At 51.6% G+C, this 12,006-nt stretch overlaps 1 protein-coding gene across 6 annotated transcripts in view; it reads left to right on the top strand.

Moving 5' to 3' along the window:
• Positions 1 to 12,006, top strand: part of FBXO31 (F-box protein 31) — a 43,646-nt gene that overhangs the window by 19,479 nt on the left and 12,161 nt on the right. For 5 of the 6 annotated variants that reach the window (XM_022582972.3, XM_089903388.1, XM_022582971.3 and 2 more), the window contains 3 exons: positions 6,439 to 6,515; positions 9,086 to 9,253; positions 9,869 to 9,943. In XM_022582972.3, coding sequence (XP_022438680.1) covers positions 6,439 to 6,515; positions 9,086 to 9,253; positions 9,869 to 9,943 — 320 coding nt within the window. The remainder of the gene's footprint in view (positions 1 to 6,438; positions 6,516 to 9,085; positions 9,254 to 9,868; positions 9,944 to 12,006) is intronic. The other variant, XM_022582970.3, reaches the window with a different exon arrangement.

The raw sequence follows: 12,006 nt of genomic DNA, 5'->3' as shown, positions 1-12,006 counted from the left end.
TTTTATGTTTCAAGAAGCACAGGGACACCCTTCTGCTCTTTACTCCACCCCTCCGAGTGCTCCTCATGTCGGTGTTGCCACCGTGGGGCAGACCCACTCCTGGGTCTTAGAGGTGCACGGTTTCGGGACTTCCCTGGTAGTCCAGCGGTTAAGACTTCGCCTTCCAATGCAGGGGGCTTGGGTTCAATCCCTGGTCAGGGAGCTAAGATCCCACATGCCTAGTGGCCAAGAAACCCGAAACATAAAGCGGAAGCAATATTGTAACAAAGTTAATAAAGACTTTAAAACTGGTCCATATCAAAAATGATCTTTAAAAAAAAAAAAAAGAAGTGCCCAGTTTCTAACAAAACCTACTCAGAGTAGAGGGAATAGAGTCGTTTGTGGATTTCCTCCTAACCCCCATCAGACTGCAGCCACCTAGCTGCCATGTGCTTGGCTGGCCGCATTTTACTCGGGGTTATCCTGGGGTCCGGACAGGGCTGCCTGGGTGTGGGCAGCATGCTTTGGGGGCGTGTCTGGGCTAACAAACCCACCTTGTGTGTCACCCAGGCCCTGGGGGGATGGGTGTGGGAGCGATCACCACAAGTGTGGGGCTGGGCCGGCTGGCTATGAGGACACAAGTTCCGTTCTTTTCCCTGCCATCTCAGCAGTAGGCTCTCTAGAACGTTTTGTCCTGGACTGCGCTGCTCTCCCTGCTTAGCAGTCAGTGAGCCCTGGTGCCTTCTCCAGCCCCACAGGAGAGACGGTGACGTAGTGGGTATTGAGAACAGCGGATCAATGACACTGGCTGTGCTGACGGGAGCTGGGTGCCGCGGGATTTTCGATACAAGCAAACAAGCACTCAGAGGTCCATTATGTCACACCGCTGTCACAGACTTCTTCTGGAACAACAGCCCATCTGGAACTTAATACCATAGGGCTAGTGTGGAATTCTGACCCACCTCTGGGGGTGGCCAGGACCTAGGAAGCACCTAGAGTTGTTTTGGGGGGTGTTCTTTTTGTCCCCACGCGCTGGGCAGAAGCTTCCTGATGAGGACGAGTTCTGCGTCCAGACTTCCTACCGTGCTTCTCGGAGACCACGTCCGACGAGAGCCACGTGCCGTGATGCCCCCCAGCTGCTTGTAGCTGTATTGCAGACTTGTTTTAATTGGGCACTACTGTCCCATTGAGGTGTGAGTGTAGTTATAAAAATACAGTAGAAAACTTGAAAGATCTAGAAAACATAATGAAAATAACCAGTTGTCAGCATTGGTTGCCTTTCTCTGTGGACTGGTCTGTTACCTGGATGGTCTCCTAAAACATCAGTGAAAAACGTACGTGCGTGAACAAAAAACCAGTTTCAACTGAATTTGAAACCTCTGTACGCCCAGGTGTTCTGTGTTCCAGCGTCCTAGTGTGTCCTAACCGAGGGCGGCTCGGAATTCATCCTCTGACACTCACCAAAGCTCCAGAGACGTGTGCTGTGATGACTGGCTTGTAAGGAACAAGGCCCCGGGGCTGTTCCTCATCCACTTGTGCTCTTCCTAGAGCTGTGGGGCCTCGTGTCCCCTCGTCCTCTGAAGTCCTCTGGGCCACGTTCCCTTGGACCCAAGAGATGATATCTCCCCACAGCCTTGTGGCCCAGATCAGCTGCTCTCGGTGTGTGTATGTAGCTTCCTGATGGTCTTGATAATCCATGTCTGTAAGGCGTCGGGAGTGTCCTAGGGGGTATATTGCCCTTACAATGGGTCTAACACGTGTCTGTATGTGCTAATCGATGGTGACTGTCCGAGTGCGCTTTGAACTTAAAAATAACGTCGTGTACCTGTAGGGCTCTGGGTTTTGAGGTTCACACCCAGCATCTTGGCAGTGCTTCAGATTGCTCGAGTAGATATGAGGAATTTGGTGGAAACCGCCCCCCTCCACTGGTGAGGAGACAGACAGACCACTTTTAATCCTCAGGTGCAGATAACACAGGGTAGAGTCTTTGGAGGGGAAGGCCCAGTCTGCCAACTGGAGCCAAGAGCACATTGCAGGATGGTTACTGAGGAAGGAAGGAGACCATTGGTAAGAATAAAACAGAAGGGTGCTCCTGGAAAGGGCAGTGGGGCACCAACGGTATGTACGTCTGAGAGAGGAGAGACCCTCTGCTACTTACGTGTCTATGGAATGTTTCTCCTGATTTTGTTCTGTGTATTGATTTTGTATCCTGCAATGTTACTGAGTTCATGTATTAGCTCTAATAGCTTTTTGGTGGTGTCCTTAGGATTTTCTCTATATAGTATCATGTCATCTGCAAATAGTGACTGTCTTACTTCTTCTTTTTCAATTTGAGTACCTTTTATTTCTTTTTCTTGCCTAATTGCTCTGGCTAGGACTTCCAATCCTACATTGAATGAAAGTGGGGAGAGTGGGCATCCTTGTCTTTCAAAAGATTTCAGCTTTTCATTTTGAGTGTGATACTGGCTGTGGGTTTGTCATACATGGCCTTTACTGTGTTGAGGTACATTCTCTCCATACCCATTTATCATAAATGGATGTTGAATTTTGTCAGAAGCCTTTTCTGCATGTATTGAGATGGTCATGTGATTTTTTAGCCTTCATGTTGTAAATGTGGTGTAGTACATTGATTGATTAGTGGATGTTGCACCATCCTTGCATCCCTGGGATAAATCCCACTTGGTCATGGTTTATGATCCATTTTGGTTTGCCGATATTTTGTTGAGGATTTTTGCATCTATGTTCATCAGGAATATTGGCCTGTAATTTTGTTTTATCGTGCTGTCTGTGTCTGGTTTTAGTATCAGGGTAATGCCGGCCTCGTAGAATGAGTTTGGAAGTGTTCCCTCCTCTGATTTTATTCTAATTACCAAAAGCTTCTAGCAGGTGGCCGGAGGTACCATTAGTTGCATGTATGATTTGCCTTTGGGCAAGAAACCTCAGTTCTGCAGCGACAGATGTGGTGATTCAAGAATGATGTTATGGCCTTGCTGGGTGGTGGGCCGCTGTCCCGAGTGTGGGGGGCAATGACAGCTGCTGGTAGGACAGCAGGGAAGCGACTGCTCAGTATCAGAGCATGCTGTGCAAGGAGAGCTGGATCTTTTGGGCTGGGTGTTTTCCAGTGTATCGGAGTTTCCCACTTGGCTTGTTAAGTGACCCTTCCTGTTGGCAGATGAGAACCCTGCCTAGGACTCTTTTCCTGTTAGCTCCTGAGCTGAGCCGCCCCTTAGGCATCTTGGACTGTTGTTCCTATTTTGGGGAATAGGAGGGTTGTGTTAGAGCCAGGGATGGTTTTCTGAACACAACTATGCTGACCTCGGGGATCAATGGTTGGAAGAGTCTCTGAGCTGGTGTTCATTCTGGAAGGCCCAAGTCCTGCTTCGTGGGGCTGAGAGCAGGAGTGTTGTCGTTATTCTGACTGAGTTTAAGTGTGGTTCTCTGGTGTTTGGGTTCCCTTGCCCACGAATGCCTGTCTTCTGTGGTCTTCTAAGAGCTGGGCCCTTTCAGCACACCTGTCTCTGACAGGAGAGCACCCGAAGGGTCTGACCCAGTCCACTTGCTGTCCTAGGTCCCAAGCCCGCCGTCTGCACCTGAGCCGGTGTCATTGGGACTTAATCCCGTTTACTCTCCTGCATGGTCAGTGGTTGTTTGGAAACAGCGTCGGGAGGACTTGTTGAGCTGGAATCTTCTTCCAGGCGAGGAGCCCTGGGGTGTGGTCAGCGCCTGGGCCAGGAGGTGCCGTGGATTCTGTCTTAAGCCCGCAGGCCCCTTGTGTGCCCTAGGCAGGGTCCGGGTGCGGGTCAGAGGAGAGCACAGGGGCCGGTGCCTGAGCTCATCGTGCTCCGTACCTCCTGTGGTGGTGACGCCTTAGAGCTGCCCTGCCCAGCAGGCCCCGGGCACACAAGGTCGCCGTGGGGACAGGCTGCCCTCCCACTCCTGACACCTAGAGTTTCATGTGACTCAAGTGGACTCCTTCTGTCTGAGTGCTGCCTGGACTTGCTGAGTCTTTCAGGTCACTTCTGCCAGACTAACTCTGAGACTTCTTAAAGAACACGTTATAGAACACAGGTGTCACGTGGCCTGAGGAAACCCCGTGCCTCACGGTCCACATGACGACGTTGGTCTCTGACCTCCCCTCGGATTGTCCTGGGTGGGCCCAGGCTGGGCGAGCCAGCGTCGTGTCAGCGGGGGCGAGGGGCACACCTGAGTCTTCTAATGGGCACAGAGCTTAAAATCCAGAGACAGTTGCTGCTCTAAGCACACATGGGAGGCTGAACTTTTATTTCAAAGAGATGCTGCTTTTAGAGCAAAACAAGGAACTCCCCTTTGGGAATTGCTGAGTCTGGGGCATATTCTTTGCACAGTCTTTCCAGGGGCTTTGAGATCAGATTGATTGATCTTGGAAAGAACCAGACGTTGTCAGCAGTCAAGTTGGGAGATGAGGGGAGGGGAGACAAGAGAAGACCATGCTATATGGGCCCATTTAATTTTTTATCCACTATTTTATCGTGAAATTTTAAAAACACACAGAAAAGTAGAAAGAATTGTGCAGTGAACACCCATTTACCCGATTCCATAGCACCCTGCTCCACTTCACTCCCACACACCTGTCCCTCCATCCATCCTGTTTTGCGATGCATTTCAAGATAACTGGCAGCCATCAGTCAATTTCACCCCTAAACACCTGAGTGTGTGTTGCACTGTCTGAGTTCAGTATTTGTTTATGGCTCCTGACCCTGCTTATTATTGCTTGTTTAACAAACACAAAACCCATCAGGGTATGGCCATAAAATAACCACTGACTTTAATGTGTGTCTTGTAAACCGACTCAGAGGATTGCACATGGCATGAGTGGCAGGTGCCATGCAGACCATCGAGGCTCATTTAGAGAAGTGTGTCTTTAGGCTGAAACCTAGGGAACGGTTGGTATTTTCCCACCAGCCGGTCGGCATGCCCTGCAGGCTTGGGATGGTTCTGGCCTCATGTTCCTCTTCTCTGTTCCCCAGACCAAGTGGTGGCTGGAGAACTGCTGTCTGGGCTCAGGTCCCTCTGGGCTCTGCTGCTTGGTCTTCCTTCCTGAAGTCGGTTGTGATGATGCAGCTCCAGCACTTGGAGACCGTCCATGGCTCCCACTGAGTATTAGCCAGGGTTTTCAGACACAGAACCAATTTCTTCATGTATAAAGAGATGATTATAAGGAATTAGGTCGCACAGCTATGGAGGCTGACAAGTCCCAGGATCTCCAGTCAGCAGGCTGGAGACCCACAGGAGCTGATGGTGTAGTTCCAGTCTGAAATCCGGCAGCCTCCAGACCCAGGAAGAGCCCATGTTTCAGTTCGAATCCAGAGGCTGGAAAAGACCAAATGTCCCAGCTCAACGCAGTCGGGCAGGAGAAAATTCCCCTGTGTTTGTGGGAGGGTTAGCCGTTTTGTCCTCTTCAGGAAGAGCCCATGATTTAGTTAGAGTTCGAAGTTAGAAAAGGCTGATATCCCAGCCTGCAGCCAGGCAGCAGGAGTGTCTCCTTACTGGTGGGAGCACCAGCCTTCTTCTGCTCGGGCCTTCAACTGATTGGACAAGGCCCACCACACTAGGGGGGGCAATCTGCTTTCTCTGTCCACAGATTTAAATGTTAATCTCATCCGGGAACACAGACATACCAGAATAATGTTTGACTACGAATGTCTGGCCCCCCCATGGCCAAGTCCAGTTGACATATAAACTTTACCACCACACACTGGCTGCAGAGAGACCCCAGACCCTGAAGCTGGCAGGCAGGGCCCTGCATGAGCTGGTTGTCTTCTTTGTGCAGTTTGCTCATTCTTTCACTTGTTCACTGTTCACTCAACAAATACACATGCAGAGGAAATGGAAGCGAAGGACTCTTCCCAGGGCATTTACTGTGCTGGCCGTGGCCGTGCAGTGGGGTCTCAGGTCGGCATCAGGTGCCCTTTTCTCCCGTTGCCCTCAGTGAATATACATGCGCTGCTTTTGAAATAAGGGGGAATGTGTGTGTGTGTGTGTGTGTGTGTGTGTGTAAAAGAAAGACAGATGATCCAATTAAATCTTACTCTACAGCCCCATGATGTTTTGGACTCTGCCCCTGGTAAAGAGTCCCACGTCTCCTCCGCTGTGTAGACTGACGGGAGGGGCGGTTCATTGCTTCACAGGGGCGCCCACTGCACGTCCTTCGAAGCAGCAGTTCCTTGTCATTGGAGCTGATACGCAGAGGCTGGGTTTCAAAATGACCCAGTTGTCTGTTACATTTTCACTCTTAGAATGATTTAGACACTTGTAATATTTGCTTGAATCCACATTTGTTTGCAAGGCTCTGTTACGAGCCTCCGTGAGGGATTTCTTCACACGTCCCTCCTCTTCCTCACGCCCTTTCCTCCGATTATTGACTGTAAAGTGAAGATCAGCTGGCTCTGATGAAGTCCTGTCCTCTCTCTCTCCCTGTAGTGCTTCACCGATACAGACACATTTTGGGACTGTGGCAGCCAGATATCGGGCCGTATGGAGGACTGCTGAACGTGGTGGTAAGTCCCAGAGCGCCGGGCCTGGGTTCTTGCGGACGGGACTGCGTCCTCCCTCCAAGGGGCAGGCCAGTTGTTCGCAAAGACTCATTGGGCCAGGTTTTATTTTCCTAGCGAGCAGAGATTCATTTTAAGTAGCTCTTGGCTTCTGCCACGCCCACGAACTTCGTGGTGACGGGATGCCTTCCCCGGTCCCTGCCTCTTGGACACTCAGGGCCATCGGCCTTCACACCCCCGGGGCACTCCAGTGTTGGTTTGTGCACTGGTTCGTTGCCCTAAATCGGGTCTGCAGGCTAAAAGAAAAGGAGGCCATGTGGGGCCCTCGGAGGCTGGCCCTAGACAGAAAGCCCACGCCAGGCCCGCTCCACCCGGGGACCAAGTGGCCTAGGCTTGGTGTCATGGCAGGTGTCTGTCCCTTCTCTTCAGGCTTGCCCCCTGAGGTCTACAAGCAGCATTTTAACTTTACTTTGTTCAGGCTTTATAGCTGGTCTCAGCAGGAGGCGCTGTTTGATACAAGCTCCTTGGTCGTAGCCAGGAGAAGAGCCTTCTGGTTTTAATTTTTATATGCTTCTAGGTCACTTGCCTAGAAGCATATAATAGCTGCTCATTTTTGGGTCCATTTGAGAAACTCAGATCTGACTTTTCTTGGGCTTAACTGGTGTCGGTGTCTAGCAGGATGCAGCCCTCGCCGGTGCTCTTGCCAGGCACGAGTGGTGCCTCTGGGACAGAAGCCGGGACCTGAGTGGGGCCGTTGTACTTGCTGAGCTCTGGGCAGGGGCCTGGCCTCGATGTTGCCGCCGCTGATGGTGCAGGGAAAACACAGCCAGGTGCCCTTTGGCCGGCGCTGCACACGCGCTTGGCAGGCCAGAAGCCAAGTCCAGGGGACTGGCCGCAGCTCGTGTCACGGCTCACGGGTCTGCCTTGCTGTGGCCTTTGGGGCCCCCAGGGAGCCTCACTGTGGCCTCCCCCGAGCCTGGTTCACGTAGGCCACGGGGTGACTGGTTACTTCGTCACTCTGTATTTTGCTCACCAGGTGGGGTTTGGGCAGGGATAAATATTGCTTCATATTTTTTATAATTTGGTGGAAACATCTGTTAAGAAACTTGCTTTATATTTGTTCTGTTTAATATCACTGGGGAAGCCTTGCTTTTAGAACATTCTCACAGGGGCCAAGACAGACAGCTCCCAGCGTGGGCAGGTTCTTTCCTTTCTTTTAGTCGGGGAGGGTGATGATTGTTTGTCTTACTGGCAGTGAGTAATAGAGTTAAAAAAAAAAAAAAGGCTTCTGAAAGCAGGGGATAATTAGGGGAAAATGGAGCCTATGACAGAACACCGCCAAATGGCTCTTGTCTCAGACAGTTAGCGATTAAGTTCCCTCCTCTGTCGCTAGAGCCGGAAGCTGGGGACCCAGGCTCCGCCAGGAAGGCAGGAGCGACTGCTGGGGCATCCCCAGTGGGCTACAGAGGCCACCCCCTCCCCTCCACTGAGAACGTGCCTGGAGACTGCCCCCTCCTTTGACCTGATCACCACTTTTATCATTTGCCATTTTGAACACATACAAGGGTAGTGGGAATGGCTGGGTGAACGCCCACAGACGCCCACCTCCTGGACTCAGAGGTTGGCCGTAGTGCGCCAGGTTCACGGTGTCTGTCTCTGCCCCTTTGCCTTTTCTTTTCCGTATTTTAAAGCAGATCCCAGGCCCGTGTCAGTTCATGTCTGTACTTCAGTGTGGATCTCTAACCATGTGGGTGTTTCGCACGTTCCCACACATGTGAGGTCCTGACCACGCCTCACAGCAGTGGCAGTAGTTCCTGGATTACCTGAGGCCCAGTCCATGCTCGAGGCTCCCTGACGGTCTCAGAACTGCCTTCGACAGCTGGCTTGTTCACAACGAGGATCTAAGCAGGCCCTCGTGCTGCCTGCTTTGTTTTGCCTCCTGAGTCTCTTCTGTGGAAAGCAGCACTCCCGTTTTCCTCTGGTCAGCTGCCCTACTGGGTGTCGCACTTCCTGGATCATTCCTGCTTCTTTCTTATGTCTTTTAGCTTGTGCTCCCGGCACCTACCCACCCCCACTTCATAGCTGGAAGTTCTCTCTAAAAGGTTTGCTCGGATTTGGGGCTAACCACTACATTTTCTATTAAAACATTTAGTTACTTTTTCAGCTTTGTTTAGGTATAATTGACAAAACTGTAAGATGTATAAAACGTACATTGTGGTGATCTGATTTGATGTACAAGTACACCGTGGAAGGATTCTCCTGTCTAGTTAATTAACGTACCCATCACCTCACATTTTTATTTTTTTTTTGAGGGGTGGGGAGAGCACTGAGTTCTATTTCTTAGTAGATTTCAGTGATAGAGCAGCGTTATCAACTTTAGTCACCATGTTTCATAAACCACTTTTCCATTAACACACACTGGTGGGCGGGGCCGTGCTCGTCCTGCTGCGCTAGATGGGGCCCCAGGGTCCCCGCGGGACCGGAGTGTGAAGACAGGAATGGTCCTCGTGGTGATCTGGGGGGTGTGGATGCTGAGCCTCCGCCTCCCCCTCAGCCGTGTGTGGACCTCTGCACAGGTGGATGGCTTGTTCATCATTGGCTGGATGTACCTGCCTCCCCACGACCCTCATGTGGACGACCCGATGCGGTTCAAGCCCTTGTTCCGAATCCACCTGATGGAGAGGAAGTCGGCCACGGTGGAGTGCATGTACGGCCACAGGGGGCCCCACAATGGCCACGTCCAGGTGAGCACGCGGGGCAGCGTGTGCAGGTAAGGGGCTGGGTCTCCTCACTTCGTCCCGGGCCTGCTGCCAGCTGTTTGCCAGGGTCTTCCCAGCTGTGCACCACGCCCATGCCGGCCAGCAGGACCGGGAAGCGGGCCCTGGCCCGGCCCTTCTGTGCGCTATGCCGCTGTCGCTCCTCAGAGATTCACTTGCCGGAGCCTCCCCTGATTCTGCCTCTGGTTAGAGCCAATTGTCCTTCCAAGCGAGATTCCTCACTGTTCCTTTTTCTCCTCTTCGCAAGGGCATCAACTTGGAACCAGACGTTCTGCTCTCGGATGTGGGCCTGGCAGGTGGCCAGCCCGGGAGCAAGCCTGTTCTCTATCTCAGTAGGAGAGCGCCAGCCCCTCTGTGCTGCTCTCGGACGCCCCGGGGGACAGCGACGCCTGGCCCCCTGGGAGGGAAGCGTGCGCTCAGGGGGGTTCCAACCTTCCTTCTTAGAGCAGCCGCGATCTGGTGGCCTCTTGGGGTCCTGTAGATGAGTGGGATGCGTGGGTGCGGGAGGGACTGGTGCACGCCTGCTCTGGTGGGGGTTAGGGGCTGACTCGTTACCCTTTCTCCTTGTTGTGGACACTCAAGATCGTGAAGAAGGACGAGTTCTCCACCAAGTGCAACCAGACGGACCACCACAGGATGTCTGGTGGGAGGCAGGAGGTGAGGCCGGACCCTCCTGTCCTGCGGGGCAGCTGAGAGGGTGGGTGGTTTGAAGGGAGGGCCGCCTCCCGGGATCATGCTGGCGCTGTGGGCGTGTGTGCTGGGCCCAGGTTCTGAGTCCCCACCACCCCCAGGATGAACGGGCCGAGTAGAAATAGTTCTCTACCTGGTTCTCCGTCGCCCCTTTGACAACAGGCCCGTGGGCGGTGGGGTCTCTTCCTGGATGTGAATGGCAGGGAGACCGGAGGCCTTTATTGGTGTGAACCCTGTGGTGGAGGCTCCCGGTCCACAGCCATGTGGTGGATGAGCCTGCGTGAGTGTCTTCGGGTTTCCTTTCTGCGCGAGTAATCTCACATCGCCTTTGAGTTTTAGTTAGACCGCCATCCCGAAACCTTCTTAGGAAAACCTCACACCTTTAAATACAGGATGCTCGCTGCAGCTTGCATGTATTTGTCGGGTGCATCTCTTAGCGTCTCTGAGTCTGCTGGGTCCCTGGTAGCCAGGGGTCTGCGGGGAGACAGCGCAGACGAGAGTACACACGTGCTGCTTGGAATCTGTTGAGGGTAGACGAGGCCCTTGTTTTCCCGAACGCATGGTATGTGAAGGTGATGGTAATGACGTGCTTCCTTCCCTAATAACACTGTCATTCACAGTCTCACATACAACCACATACACATCAGTGGATGTTCCAAGTCCACTTTTAAGTGAAACACGTCAACAGCATATTTTCCAAGAATAGAACCTCCTCAGCTGTTGAGACCTTAAAAGGACCATGTAATGGATTTCTGGAAATACACACTCTGGGATCAGAGAAAGTTCCTGTGAGCCAACTACCGTGTGTGGCCTCACCAATTTGGAGATGGAATGGTATTTTTTCTCATTATGAAGGTAATAACATGCTCCTTGTGGAAACTAGAAAAACACCTGGAAGTTAAGGTGAGAATAAAATGCTTTGTTGGCATCCTGACTTCGGTGGTTACTCTGCGTTTCTCTTATGTCTGAGGCGAAGATTAGTGTCCTGTGGTTCCTCCTCTGTGAAATCTGCGTTCATATCCTTTGCCTGGTTCTGTTTGCTGTTGTTATGTTTCTAATTGATTTGTAGGAGCTTTCATCCTGTGAGGAAGTGAACCCTTCAAGATACGAGATGCAAATATTTTTTCCTCCTTCATTCTTTTGTCTTTTGGTTTGAAATGAGGTATGTTTTCACTTGTAGAATTTAGTTTTTAATTTTTATATTTGCAGTTGTATCTGTCTTTTCCTTTTTTTTTGGCCACACTGTGTGGCTTGCGGGATCTTAGCTCCCCGACCAGGGATCAAACCTGGGCTCTGGGCAGTGAAAGCGCAGACTCCTAACCACTGGACCGCCAGGGAGTTCCCCTTCCTGAATAGCTTCTTAGTTGTTTTCTTCTTTTGTGGTACGCGGGCCTCTCACCGTTGTGGCTTCTCCCGTTGCAGAGCACAGGCTCCGGACGTGCAGGCTCAGCAGCCATGGCTCACGGGCCCAGCCGCTCCACGGCATGTGGGATCTTCCCGGACCGGGGCTCGAACCCATGTCCCCTGCATCGGCAGGCAGACTCTCAACCACTGCGCCACCAGGGAAGCCCGTGAATAGCTTCTTAGTTTGATGTCATCTTAAAATCCTTTCCCCACTTTGAAATTATACTTACAGACGCGCTCGTGTTTTCATTTTCACGCGTTTGTTTCCCACATTTATCGCTGGTTCTGTGGGTTTATTCTGTAGAGTGAGCTTCAGCCCACCTTGGCTGTAGTGCAGGTACCCCTCAGTCACCCCAGCACTGGTGCTGAGTGATGCAGGTTTTCTCTACGATTCAAAATGCCATCTTTGTCCTGTGCTGCCATTTGAATTTGATTTTCTTCGCGTAGATCGTGCACGTTTGTTGTAAAGCGTCTGGTCTTTTGTTGCTGTTGTAAATGGACTCTTGGCTCTCGTATCTTTCAGCTGGTGATTTTATATATAAAAGCTGTTGCATATTAATTTTGTACCCACCCATCTTACTGCCTTCTCTTTCATTTATGAGCATCTTTGAGTTGATTACCTTGAG

Source organism: Delphinapterus leucas, chromosome 20, assembly GCF_059928025.1.
Source record: "Delphinapterus leucas isolate spDelLeu-1000000601 "Yukka" chromosome 20, BTC_Dleu_Yukka2, whole genome shotgun sequence".
NCBI classification, from domain to species: domain Eukaryota; kingdom Metazoa; phylum Chordata; class Mammalia; order Artiodactyla; family Monodontidae; genus Delphinapterus; species Delphinapterus leucas.
This window is presented reverse-complemented; position numbering and strand designations above follow the sequence as displayed.